At 36.1% G+C, this 20652-nt stretch overlaps 1 protein-coding gene across 3 annotated transcripts in view; it reads right to left on the reverse strand.

The window, feature by feature from the left end:
* The window catches only part of LOC106884444 (polycomb protein suz12-A), a 95707-nt gene that overhangs the window by 37430 nt on the left and 37625 nt on the right, over positions 1 to 20652 (reverse strand). For all 3 annotated transcript variants that reach the window (XM_014935834.3, XM_014935833.3, XM_089363794.1), the window contains exon 4: positions 5027 to 5098. In XM_014935834.3, the coding sequence (XP_014791320.1) occupies positions 5027 to 5098 (72 nt within the window). The remainder of the gene's footprint in view (positions 1 to 5026; positions 5099 to 20652) is intronic.

Raw genomic sequence — 20652 nt, forward strand, 5'->3', positions numbered from 1 at the left:
GTTCAGTATATTCTCTTATTCTATTTGTAAAACAGAGCAAGGGCTTTAATGAGTTCCGGTCATAGGCACTTACATCACTAATGCCCCTGGAGAAAGGCATAAACCTAATTACTACTCTTGAAAAATATCAGGATTCATTTATAATTGGAAAAAGGTATTAAATTTAGTTTAGTCTTCCTTAGATACAAGTCAGGGCAAGTTATATATCAAGAAATGAATATATAATTGAACCCTTTAATATTGAAGCCAAGCTGGGACCAAACACACTGCATTTAGCAGAAAATGAACTCCTTATATAGGAAATCCTGTTTTCTCAAAGTTTCATCATATTTACTTCACCTTTCATCCTTTCGGGGTCAATAAATTAAGTACAAGTTGTGTACTGGAGTCGATCTAATCGACTGGCTCCCACCCACCAAATTTCAAGTCTTGTGCATAAAGTAGAAAAGAATATTTACAGAAAGACATCAACATCATCATCATTGTTGTTTTAAATGTTCACCATTCCATGCCTTCATGGGTCCTGTCACCAACCATGTAATCTCCCCAGGTAGGTTTTCATGGAAGATTGGAAACTATGGATACCACTAGCATAATAGTGACATTTGGTTACAAATATATATAACACAATGGCAAAGCAAGAAGACCAATGACATGTATGCACACCAGCTCATACACATAAATTCAAAACCTGAACCCAAAACCATGTAGGTGGGAAGCGAACTTTTTGCCACATGGCCAACAGAAAAGAGAAATAACAAATTTTGTAATGGATATGAATTAAAAGTGGTTCTCTGATAATGAAACTGAAGAAGTAATGATAACTAAGAAAAACGACAGTTTAAATTAATCACATGCTTCAAGCTATTACAATTTTTCTTTAAATTAATATCTTCAGACTGTTTGTGCATGCATGCATGTATGTATGTATCTATATATTCTTTTCCCATGATTAGGTGCTTAATTTGGAGAGAGAGATTTTAATTATTTGGATAATTTCAAATTAGAACAGAACTAAAGCCAATGATTACTGAAAAAAAAAAAAAAAAAAAAAAAAAACCACTGATCAAAAACTATGAAAAGAGAAGAGACAGTATATTAAGTAAGTCCACCAATAAAAACAGCTCATTTTTACCATATAATAATTTAGGTTATATCTTATATATGTGTCTGATTAATCTAACATGAACGTATATCGTGAGACCTGGAAGCAATGGCTCGGCTATTACAAGAACTTATAAAAATCATGAGAGAAGCAAATGATCAATTAACCTGTGTGATTAAATAATAATTATTTTGGAATCGAAAGATGCAAGTTCTAATTCAGCAAAGGCCACAATATTTTAAGACTTTCTATTACGTATATTTTTTTTATTTTAAAATATTTACATATGAAAATACAAAATAGGTAGGAGTAGTATGGTTGTGTGATTAAGAAATTTGATTGATTGAGTGAGTGAGTGAGTGAGTGAGTGAGTGAGTGAGTGAGTGAGTGAGTGAGTGTATATATTCATGTATATGTAAGCATGTGTGTATATTATTTTCTGCTAATATTTTCATATCTACTATCCATGCTGGCAGAAGTTAGATGGTCCAGCAGGATCCAATGGTTTGGAGAACCATGTATTGCTCCAGTGCCTCAGTTTTGGCATCATTTTATATAGCTGGATACCCTTTCTAGTGCCAACTACTTTACAGAGTGTATTGAGTGCTTTTTTTTTCTTGGCACCAGCACTAGTTAGGTCACCATGTACCCTGCAAGACTAAAGAGTTTCCTTGAATGAAAGTGTAGTAGAGAGGGAGGTAGCTCTATGCAAGGCACTGAGAGGTTATATTTGTTCATTCATCATTGTTGATGATGACCAAGGATATCATATGGGAGAAGATGGGGCATGGTATGTCCAGCTGTGGCCAATCAGTCAGGTGCATGTAGAAGGCTCTGCCACAGGTTGAGTACTGATGGTCTGTAGGGACTGAAGGCAAGGTGTAGGCTCTGGACTTGCATAGATCACATTTTCTTTGTGCCTCTGCAATCCTGTTCTATTCGTCAGGGGTGGCACCTCTGTTGGTGCAGTTTTGTCAGGCAGGGTAGTCTTGTGCTTGCGTTTCCCAGGTTAGAGTATGATAGAAGGGACAGAAACAAGTTTGTTGCTATGGAGGAGATACATGGCAAACCCTACATTATAAAAAAGTGGGAGGGAGAAAATGAATGGGTCTAGAAACAGATTAACTCTTTAGCATTCATATTATTCTGTCAAAAGTAATGCTTATTTATTCATACTGTTTTGAATTAAACATGCATTATTTTAAAGGTTTCAGGTTTTTATGAGCTGTTTTTAGAATGATATTGCAGGTTTGGTATGAGAGGCCAGATCTGGACAGTTTGAGCATAAAACAAGTAGAATATTTTGGCTGGATATGGCTAGTTTAAATGCTAATGGGTTAAGGTAGCACTAATGAGTTGAAGGAGAGCACTTTCTTCAAGGTACATTTGAAACATACAATAGCGCTGCTCTTCACTGCATAAGTGAAATCCATTCATGCCAACCACTACTTTGTAGTGAAGACATGAAAATGAATATTCCAGTGGTGCTCAAATAAGATATCTCTCTCTCTCTCTCTCCATACAATAAAGACAGATTCAACATTTATATGGAGAATTCAATCCCCTACGATTGTAACAAATTTACATAATTATACTTCCACTTAGCATAATGGACATTAATCCACTGGTGGCAATAAAATTAGTAGCACTTCAAATGCAAATCTCGGTATTCCAAACACAACAAACCAGATACTAGTGTTTGAGGTATGAAACGGAGAGAATTTCTTAATAGATAACTGGTTCTGTAAAATTGTTTCCTTCCAGCCAACATGATTTCTGAAGCTAAATCAGCATATCCTTATTTCATAAGGTGCCAAACTACATACAGAACAATGAGCTAAAATTTCACCTCAGTGAAGTTTGGGTTTTATAGAAACTAAAAGTTAGCATTGATCGAAAAAAGCCTTATAGCAGAACTGAGTTTCCCAGCTTTGTGGATACTCTTTACTCTTTTACTTGTTTCAGTCTTTTTACTGTGGCCATGCTGGAGCACCACCTTTAGCCAAGCAAATCAACCCAGGACTTATTCTTTGGAAGCCTAGTACTTATTCTATCGGTCTCTTTGTGCCGAACCGCTAAGTTACGGGGACGTAAACACATCAGCATCGGTTGTCAAGCAATGTTGGGGGGACAAACATACACACGCACATACATATATATATACATATATACGACGGGCTTCTTTCAGTTTCCGTCTACCAAATCCACTCACAAGGCTTTGGTCAGCCCGAGGCTATAGTAGAAGACACTTGCCCAATGTAGCTCAAAGTTATTGATTATAGCCAAATTTACAGTCATGGAGCTTATAATTTTTACAAGAGGGATAAAATTGAAAAATTATTAATGTGATCTAAAGTTATTAATATTTCTAATGAAGTTAAAATTCATTTATGTAATGATCAGCATTAGGCTGCAAATTCTGCTCAATTATACTTTCAAAAGTTGTGAATGGGCAATTATGTCATTAAATGGAGACACTATCTTGCATTAATTAGACAAATGTAAAAACAGAATGCAACAAAAAAACATTAATTGTTGCAAATATAGAATATTGTTATATCATTCAGTTTACTGATGAAATATTCATTAATTATATATATTTCTCATATAAACAATAAAAACTAAAATAAAAAAGAAAAAGTTTATTCTATTGTTCATTCATAAGATTAAACAATTTTACAATCAGCTTTTAACAATTCTACATAACATATAAATAACGATTTGTTTTTTTTATACAGCATAGGTCCACAAAGATACACAGAATGGGTCTTTTATCCCAGTCTATTACAATGACAAAGATACCATTTTTAATTTTGTTAAACATTTGGATTAAATTGCTAACACATCTCTATACGTCGTTATCCAGATATGTGTGTGTGTGGGGACGGGGAGACACCCTCCCCTGCCACTCGGTATTCTTCAACTTCTAAAATAATACAAGCAATACATAGGCACAGGCACACTGTGTAGTTAAGAAGTTTGCTTCCTAACCATATGGTTCTGAGTTCAGTCCACTATGTGGCCCCCGGACAAGTGTCTTCTACCATAGCCTTGAGCTGACCAAAGCCTTGTGAGTGGATTTGGTAGACAGAAACTGAAAGAAACCCACTCTCTCTCTATGTTCTGAAATCACCTGGTTGTTGTAAATGAATGCCAGCAAAACAGGTTTGGTCATGAGGAAATATCACATTGCTTGGAAATAGGTATGGGTGTCAATAACTTACATCCAAACCATGCAAGCATAGAAAAGTGGATGCTAAAACAATGATGGTGGTGATGTTACTAAGTAGCATTTTTTGAAGGATGGTGACTTGGTAGAATCAATAGAGCAGCAGACTAAGTGTCCTGTAGTATTTAGCTGTATCTCCCAATGTTCTGAGATCAAATCTCTAAGGAATCAATGTTACTTCTCAACCCCTTTAGGATTAAGTACTAAAGAAACACGATTCCATCCTTTTTTAAATTTGTAACCTTGTACAAACGCTAGAACTGCCGTTGATATTGATCTGAAACAGTTGAGCACAGCAATATGTACAAGCATGGCCATGTGGACACAGAGTTTGCTTTGTTACCTATGTAGTCTCAAGTTCAATCTGCAAGGCATTTTAGGTAAATGTCTTCTACTGTATCCTTGAACCAACCAATGCCTTGTGAGCAGATTCGGTAGATGAAAATCAGGATGAAAGGGGTAAATTTGCTTTATACTGTTTATAAAATTTATTACTTTCTACTTCCACACTTTTATGCAAAGCTTGCTTAAGTATAAACTGATTGTGCATTTAGTCAAATATTCTTTTCTTCTCTCTCACCAAACATCACGTTTTCACACAAATGTCAGAACTATTTACATTGTGTTCTGTGACATCAAATCAAAACTTAAACATGATAATACTAACTTTACCACAAGAACAAACAACTTACCTTTCTTTCAAAGCTAATTTTCTGAGCTTGGCATCAACTTTGCAAAGAATAGAACTTAAGTGAAAATCTTTCCTGAAAAAAAAATTAAAAAATAAAAATTAAAGTTAATCTATTTCAAAATTCTTTAAACTGCAAAGAAACAATATTTGCCACCACTAATAGCCACGACACACACGTAATATACAGAATGGATATTTACAAACAATGCTAGATAAAAATTTCAGAAAGAATAATAACTCTTTAAATTTTGATTATAAATTTAAATATTGATTTCATATTTTGACACAAGGCCAGCAATTTCAGAGTAGGAAACTGGTTGATTACATCGACCCCAGTGCTTAACTGGTACTTATTTTGTCAACCTCAAACGACAAAAAGTAAGGTCAAGCATGGCAGAATTTGCACTCAGAGGCACTTAAGGCGGCGAGCTGGCAGAAACATTAGCACGCCGGGCGAAATGCTTAACGGTATTTCGTCTGCCATTACATTCTGAGTTCAAGTTCCACTAAGGTCGACTTTGCCTTTCATCCTTTCGGAGTCGATAAATTAAGTACCAGTTGTGCACTGGGGTCGATGTAATCGACTTAATCCCTTTATCTGTCCTTGTTTGTCCCCTCTATGTGTAGCCCATTGTGGGCAGTAAAGAAATAAGAATTTGCACTTAGAATACAAAGATAAATGAAATGCCGCTAAACATATTGCCAATTCCAGTAACAATTCTATCTTGCCGCCACTAATAGCCGAGATTTGCAAAAGGATTATTAGAAATAAATATCAGCTTTGGAAATAACAAAATAGCATCTCCCAAGATTCACTTATCTTTTTCACTTGCTTTTTTTAAGATTAGTAATTCTGACAAGTAATTTAATACTCTGCAAAGTGCGGAGTTAAGAAAAGGACAATCTCTTTGAGCTGGTGCCATGATGAAAATGTATTCGGTACACTCTGTAAAGTGACTGGTGTTAAGAAGGGCCTCAAGAGATAGAAAGTGAGCTAAACAAAATGTACAAGTGAGGTGCAGTCATGCAACCTGTCCAAGAGAGCAACTGATTCTGACCATTACGATTTGTCCAACACCATTGCTAGCAAGGAAAGCAGATGTAAAACAATAATGATGATGATTAACAATAAACAACATATAATAATCCCTTCTGTTCTGTGTTATTTCCCTTTAAAAGGCTTTGATTTTAGTGAGTGTATTTCCGAGTGAGTGAATAGAAGTGTGTACAGATAGATAATATTGAGGTGACAATAGCATTTACATCAATATTATCTATTTTTAAAGTGGCAAGCTCACACAGTCATTACTGCACCAGAAAATTGCTTAGCAGCATTTATTCTAACTTCAAATGCCGCCAGGGTCGACTTTGAATTTCATCCTTTTGGGGGTCGATAAAATAAGTACCAGTTGAGCACTGGGGATCGATGTAAAAATGATTTTTAGTTGAAGCAATTGACCCCAGGACTTATTCTTTGTAAGCCTAGTACATATTCTATCAGTCTCTTTTGCCAAACTGTTAAGTTACAGGGTTGTAAACACACCAACATTGGGACAAACGCAGACACACACAAATATATACATAATATATAAGTATATAACGGGCTTCTTTCAGTTTCCATCCAGGCTATAGTAGAAGACACTTGCCTATGGTGTCATGCAGTGGGATTGAACCTGGAATCATGTGGTTGAGAAGCAAGCTTCTTACTACACATAATGTATCATCTTGTATATTTATGTATTTACTTATTGAAAAGCATAATGGGCAAACTATTTGAAAAATATGAATTATGTGACAATTTTTTTTTTTACAATTTGTTCAAGAACTATCCAGGGAAATACCATTATCACCAGGATATAAATTCAAAACTCCTCAATCTGTAACTAGTTTGATAAGTGCTAATGCATGAGACTCTCAGCACTTGAGTCACTCTTACTTCTGATAAATATTTATAAATATATATATATATATATATATATATATATATACACACACACACACACACACACACACACACATACATATGTATGTATCTCTCTCTCTCTCTCTCTGTATGTATGTATTCCTCATGCTTCTGTTCATGTTAACTTATCCTACATTCCATAATTTAGTGGCTTGACAAACAGTAATCAATAAAATAATTATCAGGCTAAAAGAAGATTTGATCGATTAAACCTTTGAAGGCGGTACCCCAGCATGGCCACAGCCCAATGATTGGAACTAACAGCAGCACAATACAAAATGCAACAGGAAATGACTATTGTATTACAATTATTATTATCACTATCTCAGGATGTCATTGGCTCTTTATAAAATGTATTTCTATCCGCTTGACAAACCTTAATATGGCAGAGAAGAAATACTTCAAGCAACGTTTCTGGAATTTACTTAGTAGTAAATGCAAACGTGAGGGCGCAATGGCCCAGTGGTTAGGGTAGCGGACTCGCAGTCATAGGATTGCGGTTTCGATTCCCAGACCGGGCGTTGTGAGTATTTATTGAGCGAAAACACCTAAAGCTCCACGAGGCTCCGACAGGGGATGGTGGCGAACCCTGCTGTACTCTTCCACCACAACTTTCTCTCACTCTTTCTTCCTGTTTCTGTTGTGCCTGTAATTCAAAGGGTCAGCCTTGTCACACTGTGTCACGCTGAATATCCCCGAGAACTACGTTAAAGGTACATGTGTCTGTGGAGTACTCAGCCACTTGCACGTTAATTTCACGAGCAGGCTGTTCCGTTGATCGGATCAACTGGAACCCTCGACGTCGTAAGCAACGGAGTGCCACCACAAATGCAAACATAGGACCTCACCTATGTAATACAAACATAAACACAGATATAAGCATGGGTGGTGGCTAAGAAGCTTCCCGACCATGTAGTCCTGAGCTCAGACACAGTGTGTGTGGTACTTTGGTCAAGTATCTTCTACTATAGTCGTGGGCCGACCAAAGCTGTCATCATCATCATCAAGTGTCCATTTTCCATGCTGGCATAGGTTAGACAGTTTGACTGGAACTGGTAAGCCAAAGAGCTGCATTTAGCTCCAGTCTGGTTGGGCTTAGTTTCTATGGCTGGATGCCCTTCCTAATGCCAAGCACTCCACTGAGTGTACTGGGTGCCTTTGACGCGTCACTGGCACGGGTGACTTCGGCGTGTCACTGGCATGGGTATCTTCGGCGTGTCACTGGCACAGGTGCCTTCGACAGGTCACTGGCAAGGGTGCCTTTTACGTGTCACCAGCAGTGAGTGGAAATAATAGTAGGGAAACTGAAATAAGTTCATCATGTGTGTCTTCACCCCTGACTTGATACCAAGTAATGATAGTAAACAACCGTCACCGTGATACTGGCCATGTTGTTCGTTCCCACTCTTCTGATGATGGGGAAATGTTACCTTGGTAACAGGAAGGACATCAAGCAGTAAAAAATATGCCTCAACTAATTCCATCTGACCCATGCAGGCAGGAAAAGTGGACATTAAACAATAATGATGATTTCATATGTGTGAAGGTGTGGAGCCTGGTGGTTAGGGTGTTGGACTCATGATCACTAGATCGTGGGTTCAATTCTCAGACCAAGTGGCATGCTTACGTTGCTCCAGCCCACTCGACTGTAAAGGGGTGACCCTGCAATGGACTAGTCATCCTCTAGCCAGTGGGGTGGCATCGGTTGAAAGCCAAAATGATGCAAAGCACATTGTGACAAACAATGTATAACAATATCTGATAGTCTGGTCATTCACAAGATCATGTCATACACACACACACACACACAAACACAATGAAATTTTAAAAAATCTACTTCAATCAATTAGTAAACAAAAACTCCCTCTTACAGTGTTTGAAACCCTTTAACAAGAGCAATCATTTTGAAGCCAAATGCTGAAAGCAATGTTGCTTTTACTAGCTAACTTTGAAGTGCCCACTCCCATAGAACCTATTTACAGTTGAGTGGACAGGAAATGAACCCTTGACTTTTCAGCCAATGGGTCAGTAGTCTATCAGCACAATCAGTTGCTAATTTACTTTTCATATAACCATAATAATGATTTGGTCCATGAGTGTGTGTGTGTGTGTGTGTGTGTGTGTGTGTGTATATATATATATATATATAGTAGAATAAGAAATAGAAAAGTCCTAAGTACAGTATTATATATATATATATATATATATATATATATATATATATATATATGGGGGAAAAAATGGTTTTTCTGATTATTTTTCCACTTTAATAATTAGATGTTTATAAGTTATCAGGTGTTTGAACATCTAATCATTAAAGGTGGGCAAAAGTAGGTATACAGCTGCTTAATATGAATGGAATGTTCTTTTTATTCTCTATCCTGGAAAAGAGAGAAATGGAATGAGCATTCCACTCGTATTAAGCAACTGTATACTTACTTTTGCCCACCCGAGTACATATATCGTTTAATGTACACAGTATTTAAAATAAGAGATACTAATAGTTTCTTGCCATGGAAGCACTGTAATTAGGCAGATTTATATAATGTGATTTGTGTCTCCAAGAAGTCTTCAAACTCAGGGCACATGGTTAGTTGTATTTGAAAAAAACTTAATGGAACAGTAATATACACACACGCATATATAGATAGATGTGCATGTGTGTATATGTATGTATATATGTTTATACACACACACACACACACACACACAACTAAACTGGATCTATTATCTATCTACATCAATGCTACCATTTTAACACAATACTCATCAAATTTAAAGCAAATTTTAAAATAAGATATTGTCTCCAGTAACACACATTGTTAGAAATGTGAACATGGTTTCTAAAATATAACCTTATAAGAGTACAAAGAACAAGGTTATTTTGAGACACACATGAGCTTGATCAATGAACACAAAACCAACAACTACCTTTTCTATCCTTTCTGCTGTTGGACCCCATGCAAGGTGAGGTGCTTAATACCCAGAATGGAATAAAACATGGCTACAACACAATACTTGAGTCATACTTCATTTTCTCAACCCTACAATATATACTAATACTGGTTTCCAATTTTTGGTACAAGGCCAGCAATTTCAGGGGTGGGATAAGTCGATTACATCAACCCTGAGAGGAGGAAAGGCAAAGTTGACCTCAGTGGAATTTGAACTCAAAACAAAGACAAAGAGCTACTAAGCATTTTGTGTGGTGTGTTAACGATTCCTCCAGCTTGCTACCTTACAATATATACTAATATACAAATTATTATCATATTTGCACAACTAGGCATTTTGTTAGTATTTTAATGCTATAAAAAATTTAAAAAAACATGAATAAATAACATAGACAATGCATTTTGAATATTAAAAACATAGTGAGCTGGTAGAAATGTTAACATGTTGGGCATAAAAAAACCTAGTAGCATTTCATCTGTCTTGACATTCTGATTTCCGAGTTGACCTGCTGGAGTCAACTTAGCCTTTCATCCTTTCAGGGTTGATGAAATAAGTACCAGTTGTGTACTTGGGTTGATCTAATCAACTTCGTCATCCCCACTGAACTTGCTGGCCTTGTACCAAAATTTGAAATCAATATTTAACATACACATACACAAAAAAAATAAAAACTGAACAAAGAATCTTAATAACAAAAGAAATTTTTTGAAATTTATAAGAATCAGCCACCAATAACGATAATGATGATTTGAAAAAAAAAAGAAAAGAAAAGAAAATTATAGATCAGCAATTTGAGAATGAAGTATTATTGAAATGCTGATCACAAGAATTTCAGCTGCTATTAATTACCACAGGAAATGTTCAGGCATTAGAATCAATATAAAAAAAAAAAAAAAAAGACCAGAAAGTCTGAGAATATAAAGAAAATGAAAAACACCTGTTTCACCAGGTTGGAAACTTTTTTCTAAAACAAGCAAAGCCTTATAGAACATAACAGTAAGAAGAAGAAGAAGAAGAAGAGGAAGAAAAAGAAAAAGCATGTTTACAAAAGATTTGGTGTAAAACAGAAATGCTTATCTAATACAAGATAAGTTCATTGCAGAACTGAGTCAAGATTTGATTTCAAGTTGGAGCAATTTCCCTCCATTTTTTATCTTTCACTTGTTACAGTTATTAGATTGTGGCCATGCTGGAGTACTGCCTCCAAGGGTTTAGTTGAGCAAATTAAACCCCAGTACTTCTTCCCCCCCCCCCTAAAGTCTGGTAGTTATTCTATTGGTTTTTTTTGTTGAACCACTAAGTTATTAGGATGTAAACAAACCAACACTAGTTGTCAAGTAGTAGTCGGGGACAAACACAAAGACACACGACAGGATTCCACAGTTTCTGTTTACCAAATTCTTTCACAAGGCATTGGTCAGCCCAAGGCTAGAGTAGAAGACACCTAGTCCAAGCTGCTGTGCTGTGGGACTGAACTTGAAACCACATGGTTACAAAGTGAGCTTCTTAACCACACTGTCATGGCTGTGCCTACTAGTTCAGTAATACTTAGAGAAAGCAAGAATGGCTGAGCTTTGTCTCTCTCTACTTAAAAAACCTTCAACTTCAAATGCAGCATACATGGGGCTAAGCTCTTGAAAAGCTGAGCCTCTGATATTCAGTGAAAATTTGAACCTGCAATTACCAATCACAATGGAGAAAGTAACTAAATTATTTTTATTCGTTGAAACAGGAAAAGCAACAGTGACCAAACCAGTGTCTTCCCAGCAAGACATTCTATGTGGTCGTTCAACTTGCTAGAAATAGCAGTCAAATCTCTCTTAATCCTTTATCATTCAGATCACTCGGTCAAATGCAACGCTTATCTATAAATATTGTTTTGAATTAATCATGCATTATCTCATAACAATGGATTTTTCAATGATGTGATTATTTTTAGAATGACATTGTAAGGTAGATGTAAGTGGCTGGATCTAGCTGGTTTAACTAAAAGGTTAAATCCCACCCTAGCATAGGACAGGAATGATCCAGGGTACCTGCACATTGCAAAAAAAGATCATGGTGTGATCATGGATGTGAGACGTGCTCAATCAGGCTTAACTGGGAGTTAATTAAATCAACAGGAGATTTATATACTCTTTTACTTGTTTCGTTCATTTGACTGCGGCCATGCTGGAGCACCGCCTTTAGTTGAACAGATCAACCTCAGGACTTATTCTTTGTAAGCCTGGTATTTATTCTATCAGTCACTTTTGTTGAACCGCTAAGTTACGGGAACATAAACACACCAACATTGGTTGTCAAAGCGATGGTGGGGGGCTAAACACAGACATACAAACACATACACACACACAGAGATATATATATATATATATATATATATATATATATATGACGGGCTTCTTTTAGTTTCCATCAACCAAATCCGCTCACAAGGCTTTGGTCGGTCTGGCAAGAAGACAATTGCCCAATCGTACCAATTATACACCCAAATTGATGAAATTCTGATTCTTCAAATGACAGGTATGAGAGGTATTCTATTGATTATTCTCCTGAGGGCATACCCTTAAATTATCAAAGAGTAACATCGTTTTAATGTCCACTGTCCCATGCTCGCATGGGTCAAACGGAATTTATTTAACCAGATGCCCTTCCTGTTGCTAACCCTCACCTGTTACAAAAAAAAAGGTAATATTTCCTTGTGGCTAGAAAGGACACTGCAGTATGACAGCAACACTCGTTTACAGCAATTAACAAGATACCAACACAGAGATACACGCGATGGGCACCATGTCTATGTAGGCATGCAGAACTCCTTTAACAGGACAAGATTATAATCTTATGATTACATGGTTACGTTACGTTACATGACTGACACTTCATCATCATCATCATCATCGTTTAACGTCCGCTTTCCATGCTAGCATGGGTTGGACGATTTGACTGAGGACTGGTGAAACCGGATGGCAACACCAGGCTCCAGTCTAATTTGGCAGAGTTTCTACAGCTGGATGCCCTTCCTAACGCCAACCACTCAGAGAGTGTAGTGGGTGCTTTTACGTGTCACCCGCACGAAAACGGCCACGCTCGAAATGGTGTCTTTTATGTGCCACCCGCACAAGCCAGTCCAGGGGCACTGGCAACGATCTCGCTCGAAAATCCTACGGGAGCCAGTCAGGCGGTACTGGCAACGGCCACGCTCCACTCTAGAATATAAAAGACAATGACTGGATCGGATTGGAGCCTGGTGCAGCCTACTGGCTTGCCAGTCCTCAGTCAAACCGTCAAACCTATGCTAGCAAGCATGGATAGCAGACGTCAAACAATGATGATGAAAGAGAACTACAACAGAATTTGAAACTTAGAAACACTAGACTGGAGCCCAGAAAGCAACTGGTCAAGTTTCTTCCCCTTCTTCTCCTCTATATTTATAAATGCAACCTAATTGGTTTCAAACACTGCATAGTTTTAATATACACACTTGAACCTGTATGTATGGTATACAAAATAATACAATTAAAAAAAAAGGGTCAAAACACTGTGATATTAATATTTTAAATGTGCTACCGGTGTACAAGATATAAGGTTGTACGAAATCTTTATAAATATATAGGCAAGGGCTGTACAAAATGGAGGGAAGTATGTCTGCTATCTGGGGTTTTTAGTGGCTGTCTGTAGTAATTTCACTTAGATCACTAATACCCTACAGAAAATAAATAAATGTTAGTGACATAAACCCATTTCCTATCTTGTGTACATGTTAATTAAAAAAAAAAAAAGGAAAAAAAATTTAGAAAGGTGTCCTACATATTTAAATGCAAACTTAGTTAAACATTTGATACTGGGTGGGGTTGTACAAATATAGAACAGGCCTAAACAAGGATAGCCATCGTTTATGATTAACATGATGAAAAAGAAATTAACCACTTCTCTCATAATTTTCCACTTAAATGGGACACTACATTGAAATAATATAGCTTGTTTGATTTGAAGGAAAATGAAATGTTGGAGTGAAAGTATTAAATTCTCTAAGAAAAATGTGCAAATGAGTTGGCTCAGTGTTTTTGTATATATTAAGAAGGTTAGCAGGATCAAGCTAACACTGTTCTAAACTCAACTCATAGTAATTTTTAATTTAGTCCAATATGTATTTATTTCTATGTAGGTATAAAGATTTACAGGTTTATACAAACGGGCTGAATGAAATAGCAAGAATGAAGGGAGAATAAATGACATTTTTAGTTGGGTAAAAAGTGATGGGGTGAAATACAATGAGAAATTTCATAAAGAAATGAATGAAAAATATTTTTCCTAATTAACAATCAAAACTTTTTTCTTAAAGAAAAAAACTCAACAGTGATACACTTTGTTTTATCTACTAGAAATTACGAAGAAATTTTTCTTCTAAATAATTAACTTTTGTTGAGAAAATCATTTATGGTCCGTGCGGGTGACACGTAAAAGCACCCACTAGACTCTCTGAGTGGTTGGCGTTAGGAAGGGCATCCAGCTGTAGAAAGTCTGCCAAATTAGATTGGAGCCTGGTGTTGCCATCCGGTTTCACCAGTCCTCAGTCAAATCGTCCAACCCATGCTAGCATGGAAAGCGGACGTTAAACGATGATGATGATGATGATGATGATGAGGTGCAGGTGTGGCTGTGTGATAAGAAGTCTCCGGGTTCAGTGCCACTGTGTAGGACTTTGGGTTAGTGCTTTTCTACTATGGCCTCGGGCCAATCAGAGCCTCGTGAGTGGGTTTGGTAAACGGAAATTGAAAGCTCGTTGTGTGCATCCGTCCATCCCACCACCGCTTGACAACTAGTGTTGGTGTGTTTATGTCTCGCAACTTAGCAGTTCGGCCAAAAAGATCGATCAAATAAATACCAGGCTTTAAAAAAACAAGTAGTGGTTGATACATCCGACTAAAAATTCTGGCCGCAGTCTAATCACTGAAAGAGGTAAAAAATAAAATAATTTATGGTAAAAATTTAAGTTTGCGATTCAACGTGACGAATTTAATTATCCCTCTTTTAATGTCACAAATAAATAGAATTCGAAGTACAGTAATCCCTCCACTATCGCGGGTGTTACGTTCCAGAAATAATTAAAATCTAAAAAAAAATAATAAATACCTAACGGCCGCAGAAACCCGCGATATAAATTTACGTATATTAGCCAGAAAAATTCGCGATGTACTGAGTGTGCGATAAGTGAACTGTGAAATGGCGAGGGAATAAACTAAGGAAGTAGACACCGAGTACTCCGAGGTGTTTATTAAAAACAAATTAAAATAAACGCATAACACACATATATACTTCTGCGCATGCATTACTGTACGTATACCTATTCAAAGTTTCTGATATGAGTACATTGAAAGATAAGGAGAATGGAGTGAGAGAAAACGAAACAGAAACTATATAACAATGGCTAAAAAGACTGGTTTCGAGAAAATAATTAAAATATTTATAAATGACAAAAGGAAGAATCGAAACCGTAGGAGGCGGTTGGACGTATTTAAGCTGGTATTAAATAGAAATTGCTGATAACAAGATACCAACGGACGTGTGGGTTTTAAGTAGGAATTATAAATACATAAGGAGGTTGGATAAGCGATTGTGTAGGCTGGGCTGAGTTAACAGAAGTTGATGGTAGTATAGTAAGAATCAATGAACTTTGTTTAATATATATACATAGTGTCGTTTGAAAAGACTTGAATAACTAACGTAAAAATCTCACTTGGCTAGCCAAGGAGCAGAGGTAACATTCTGTATTATTCATGAAACAGATTCAACTAAACAAGGATCGAAAATAAACTGAATACTCAGCTTAACTAGATATAAATTAAAATGTTAACAAACGTAAGAGGCTGGGAGATACCATAATGAATGCTGGTTAACAGACGTCGGCAGACAATTTAATTTTATAACTCATTAACGAAAAATAACAGAGGCGGGGAAAAACTTTAAATATCAATAAATAATTTTTTTCTTTTTAATTAAATCATGTTAGTTTTTCACTATAGGAAAAAAAGACAATATACAAACAAAACCGGATTTGATAAACAAACTTCCAATAAAACTGAATATTTTCCCCTTTTGCTTGATCAGGAACTCTATCGTTGTGTTGATAAATAATTAAATAAGTGAACTAACTACAAGTAACTTAAATATTTCTAAATATCATTTAACCAACCTACTGACAACTTTTGTCTTAGTAATTTACAAGGTATTGATTATATATAACACTGATGATTTGAGAGATGGTAGGGTCTATGAGAGATTAACATCTCAAAAAAAAAAAAAAAAAAAAAAAACCCTTACAAGTTTTTTCCCGAAATTATTTCATTATACGTAAATAAGGAAATTCTAATTATTTTCCATATGGGGCCACCCAACCGTACAAACAAAAACGTGTGTGGAACAAGAATGTTTTCCGATAAATCTGGAAGAATTAAACATTTGCTGCTATTAAATATATATATATATATATATATATATATATATATATATATATATTTATATATATATATATATATATATATATATATATATATATATATATATATATATAAATAAAATACGCGTGGTTGTGTAGTAAGAAGTTTGCTTCCTAACCATATGATTCCGGGATCAGTCCCACTGAGTCTTCTATTATAGCCCTGGGCTGACCAAAGCCTTGTGTTGGTGGATTTGGTAGATGGAAACGGAAAGAATCCTATCATTTATGTGAATGTATATGTGTGTCTTTATATGTATATATGTGTTCTTTACCAATGGCTTAGCCAGTGTTGGTTTGTTTACATCGCTGTAACTTAGTGGTTGAGCAAAACAAACGGATAGTATAAATACTAGGTTTAAAACTAAGTACTGGGGTTGATTTGTTTGACATGGTTCCGGGTTCAGTCCCACTGCGTGGCACCTTGGGCAAGTGTCTTCTACTATAGCCTCAGGCCGACCAAAGCCTTGTGAGTGGATTTGGTAGATGGAAACTGAAAGAAGCCCGTCGTATATATATATATATATATATATATATATATATATATATATATATATATATATATATATATGTATGTATGTATGTGTATATGTTTGTCCTGCCCAACATCGCTTGACAACCGATGCTGGTGTGTTTACGTCCCCGTAACTTAGCGGTTCGGCAAAACACCCCGATAGAATAAGTACTAGGCTTCCAAAGAATAAGTCCTGGGGTCGATTTGCTTGACTAAAGGCGGTGCTCCAGCATGGCCACAGTCAAATGACTGAAACAAGTAAAAGAGAGTATGCCTAAACAGCCTTCTCCAATCTCTATTTCAGCCCCAGGTCAATAAGGGTGACACTGCAGAGGAGTGGGAAGAAGGATATGTTTCTTGGTCGTCAACTTAGGAAGAGAACATGAGCTGGAGTTGCGACCAGAGATGCCCAGGGAACAGCAGTTCGCTGCAGTTTCTGTTACTCTCTTCTCTCAAGTGGTCCTTACTGACACTCATGTAGCTATTGAGCAGCATTGCCAGGTACATGGCGTTCTGTTTTTGCAATCATGACAGTAGAGATGTGGACTAGTTTTGTGTCTTTTGGTGGGAATCATTAGTACTTGTATGTCTGTTATCAACCCAGATCAATCCTTGTTACATTAGCACTCACATCCTGCCACTATTATGTCACAAAAATCACAATGAAATAAAGATCAATATGGTTTTGCATGATGCCAGCCAAGGTACAAGTTTCTGGGTAGGTACGTATCAAAGTAATTTTTAGAATTACCTGTGAGTGCAAATACATAAGATAACCTGCAACTTGCACAATAATCCATTGTATTTCCATGGCTATTGTGTAGTTAACCACTATCATACTGGAAAAGGACGTAAGCTTTTATAAATATTTAAAAAGGGGCAGTAAGCAAAAAAATAAATAAATAATCTTTTATTGATTTCAGTCATTGCAGTTATGCTGGGGCACTGTTTCTAAAGATTTTAGTCAATCATATAACACTCATTAACCTTCATTTGTTTTAAATTATTATTATTATTATTATTAGTAGTAGTAGTAACAGTAGCAGCAAAGTGGTGAGTTGACAGAATTGTTAACACGACAGGCAAAATGATTTGCAGTATTTCATCCGTCCTTGCATTCAGAGTTCAAATTCTGCTGAGGTCGACCTTGCTTTTTATCCTTTAGGGGTTGATGAAACAAGTAGCAGTTACGACTGGGATTGATGTAATCAACTAGCACCCCTCCCTCAAAATTTCAAGCCTTGTGCCTATAGTAGAGCGGATTATTATCATCATCATCATCATCATGAAGGTGGTGAGCCGACAGAGTCATTTGCATGCCAGACAAACTGTTTAGCATGATTTAATTTGTCTTTATGTACCAAGTTCAAATTCCGCAGTGGTTGAAAGGATTATTATTATTATTATTATTATTATTATTGCTATTATTAAGGTAGCAAGCTGCCAGAACTGTTACCATGCTGGACGAAATGCATAGTGGTGTTTTGCCCGTTGCTACATTCTGAGTTGAAATTCCGCTGAAATCGACTTTGCCTTTCATCCTTTCGGGGTTGATAAATTAAGTACCAGTTGAGTACTGGAGGCCGATGTAATTAACTAGTCCCCTCTCGCAAAATTTCAGGCCTTGTGCCTATAGTAGAAAAGATTATTACCTCCACCTTAGTGAAGGCGGAGGTATTGTTTTCAGTTGTGTTCGTTCGTTCGTTTGTTCATCTGTGGACAAGATATCTCAAGAACTGTTCAATGGATTCGGATGAAACTTTCAGAGATGTATGGCCTCACAACTGGTACAAAATGATTAGATTTTGGGATCGATCCAGTACTGGACAAAGATTCTAGATTTTTCTTTTTTTTAATCTTAATTTTTGAGAGCGGTCAGGTTCATTTTTAGTATTCTCGTTTGTGAGAGCAGTAGAGTTTATTTCAGATATTCTCATTTTAAAAACCATCACCGGCTAATCATTGAAAGGATGTTGGTGTTGCCTTGGCGGAGGTTTGTGCTCTCTGAGTGCTCATTATTATTATTGTTATTGTTATTCATTTGCAAAATTATGTATTCTAATGCCAAACATTATTCACCAAAGATCTAAAATTAGTCTGTGGAATCCAGACTATAACTGGTTTGCATATATTCAGTTAGTGACCTCCAAATGGCTTTTTTTTTTTTCTTCTTTAAACCTTCTAAATATTGAAGTGGAACTTAGAAAATGAAACTATCAAAAATGCTGAATGAAGTGCCTTTTTGAAATTGTAAGTGAATGCTGCTTGAGAATATTCTTGTAGTTCATAAATTCTTTGTCTAAACAACCACAACTTTAGTAAAAGTCTAAATGTGAATATGTACAGTAGTATGTGTGTTTGTGACCAAAATGAACAATTTCAACTTATATGGTGGGAGCCTCAGCCACAGTCATCTTGTTCTGGGCAGAGTGTTGTTTTCGGTCATTATTTGCCTAAGAAATGGGATAGGCTCCAGTATAGTGAACCTGTAAGAGTGTGATAACAATCAACACACACGCTTTTAAAGCAACTTACAAGGATCCAAAATACATTGGGTCATACATTTTATTAACTGACAGCTATGTTTGCTCTTCAAAAACACAATGCGAAACTAATCAGAAACAATTAACAATAATTTTTTTTTCAATGAAATGCTTGGGAAGCAGAGCTTAAAATTAATTTATTTTTATTTGTGCAAATAACCATACCATTTTAATTGTCTGATGGCAACATTTGCTACTTTTGGTCCGTGATTAAAGTGAAACTGTCAAATGCTCTATTAAGTAAAAATATCCACTTATAAAATATGAGAGAGAGAGAGAGAGAGAGAGAGAGATACACGTGTATGACTTATGGAGACAAAATGTTAAATGTCACAGACTACAAAGAGAAAGTTTTGATATCTGCTGTCAGAGTAGAAAATGATTCAACAAAAATAAATGTCTATAAACCAAAAAGTCAAGCATTTAAGTACATTACTCATTTTCATAATAACTACAAACATAATGCAGCAAGCCAGCTGAATGATTAATGCAATGAACAAAATGCTTATTGGCATTTCTTGCAGATCTTTACATTCTGAGTTTAAATCCTGCCTAGGTCAAATTTGCCTTTCATTTTTCTGGTGCTGATAAAATAAAGTAACAGGCAAGCATTGGGGTCAATGCAATCGGCTTGCCTTAGCCCCTCAAAATTTCTGACCTTATGCCAAAATTAGAAAGAATTATTTCTACAAAGTATAAGCAAGTCATGGAATGTCTTTCGGATTGCTAATGTCTTGTGTATGGTCACAGGTCCTTTAGACCAGGGGTTTTCAAACTGTGGTCCGCGGACCACAGGGGATCCGCAAGGACAAGACAGGGGGTAAGTAGACAGCAAATACTTTTTATGGGCAATTTGATTTTATATGTTTTTTAATCGAAATCTTTTAATTGACAATAAACCTATTTGTTAAATACTGTTAAATAAATAAATGCAAAAATATATGTTATTTTAAGCAAATATTTATGTATAAATTTCATAAGCATTTATAAGGGGGTCCCTAAGGTAAAGCCTGAAATATAAGGGGTCCGCAAGTCAAAAAGTTTTGAAAACCCCTGCTTTAGACCAGTATTCCGCAACCTTTTTTCCCCCTGCGATACACTTATATTCTTTCCAAAATTCAGCAGCACACTTGAACTAAAAATATAACTATAAATA

This window comes from Octopus bimaculoides, chromosome 1 (assembly GCF_046866305.1).
Source record: "Octopus bimaculoides isolate indiv1 chromosome 1, ASM4686630v1, whole genome shotgun sequence".
NCBI classification, from domain to species: domain Eukaryota; kingdom Metazoa; phylum Mollusca; class Cephalopoda; order Octopoda; family Octopodidae; genus Octopus; species Octopus bimaculoides.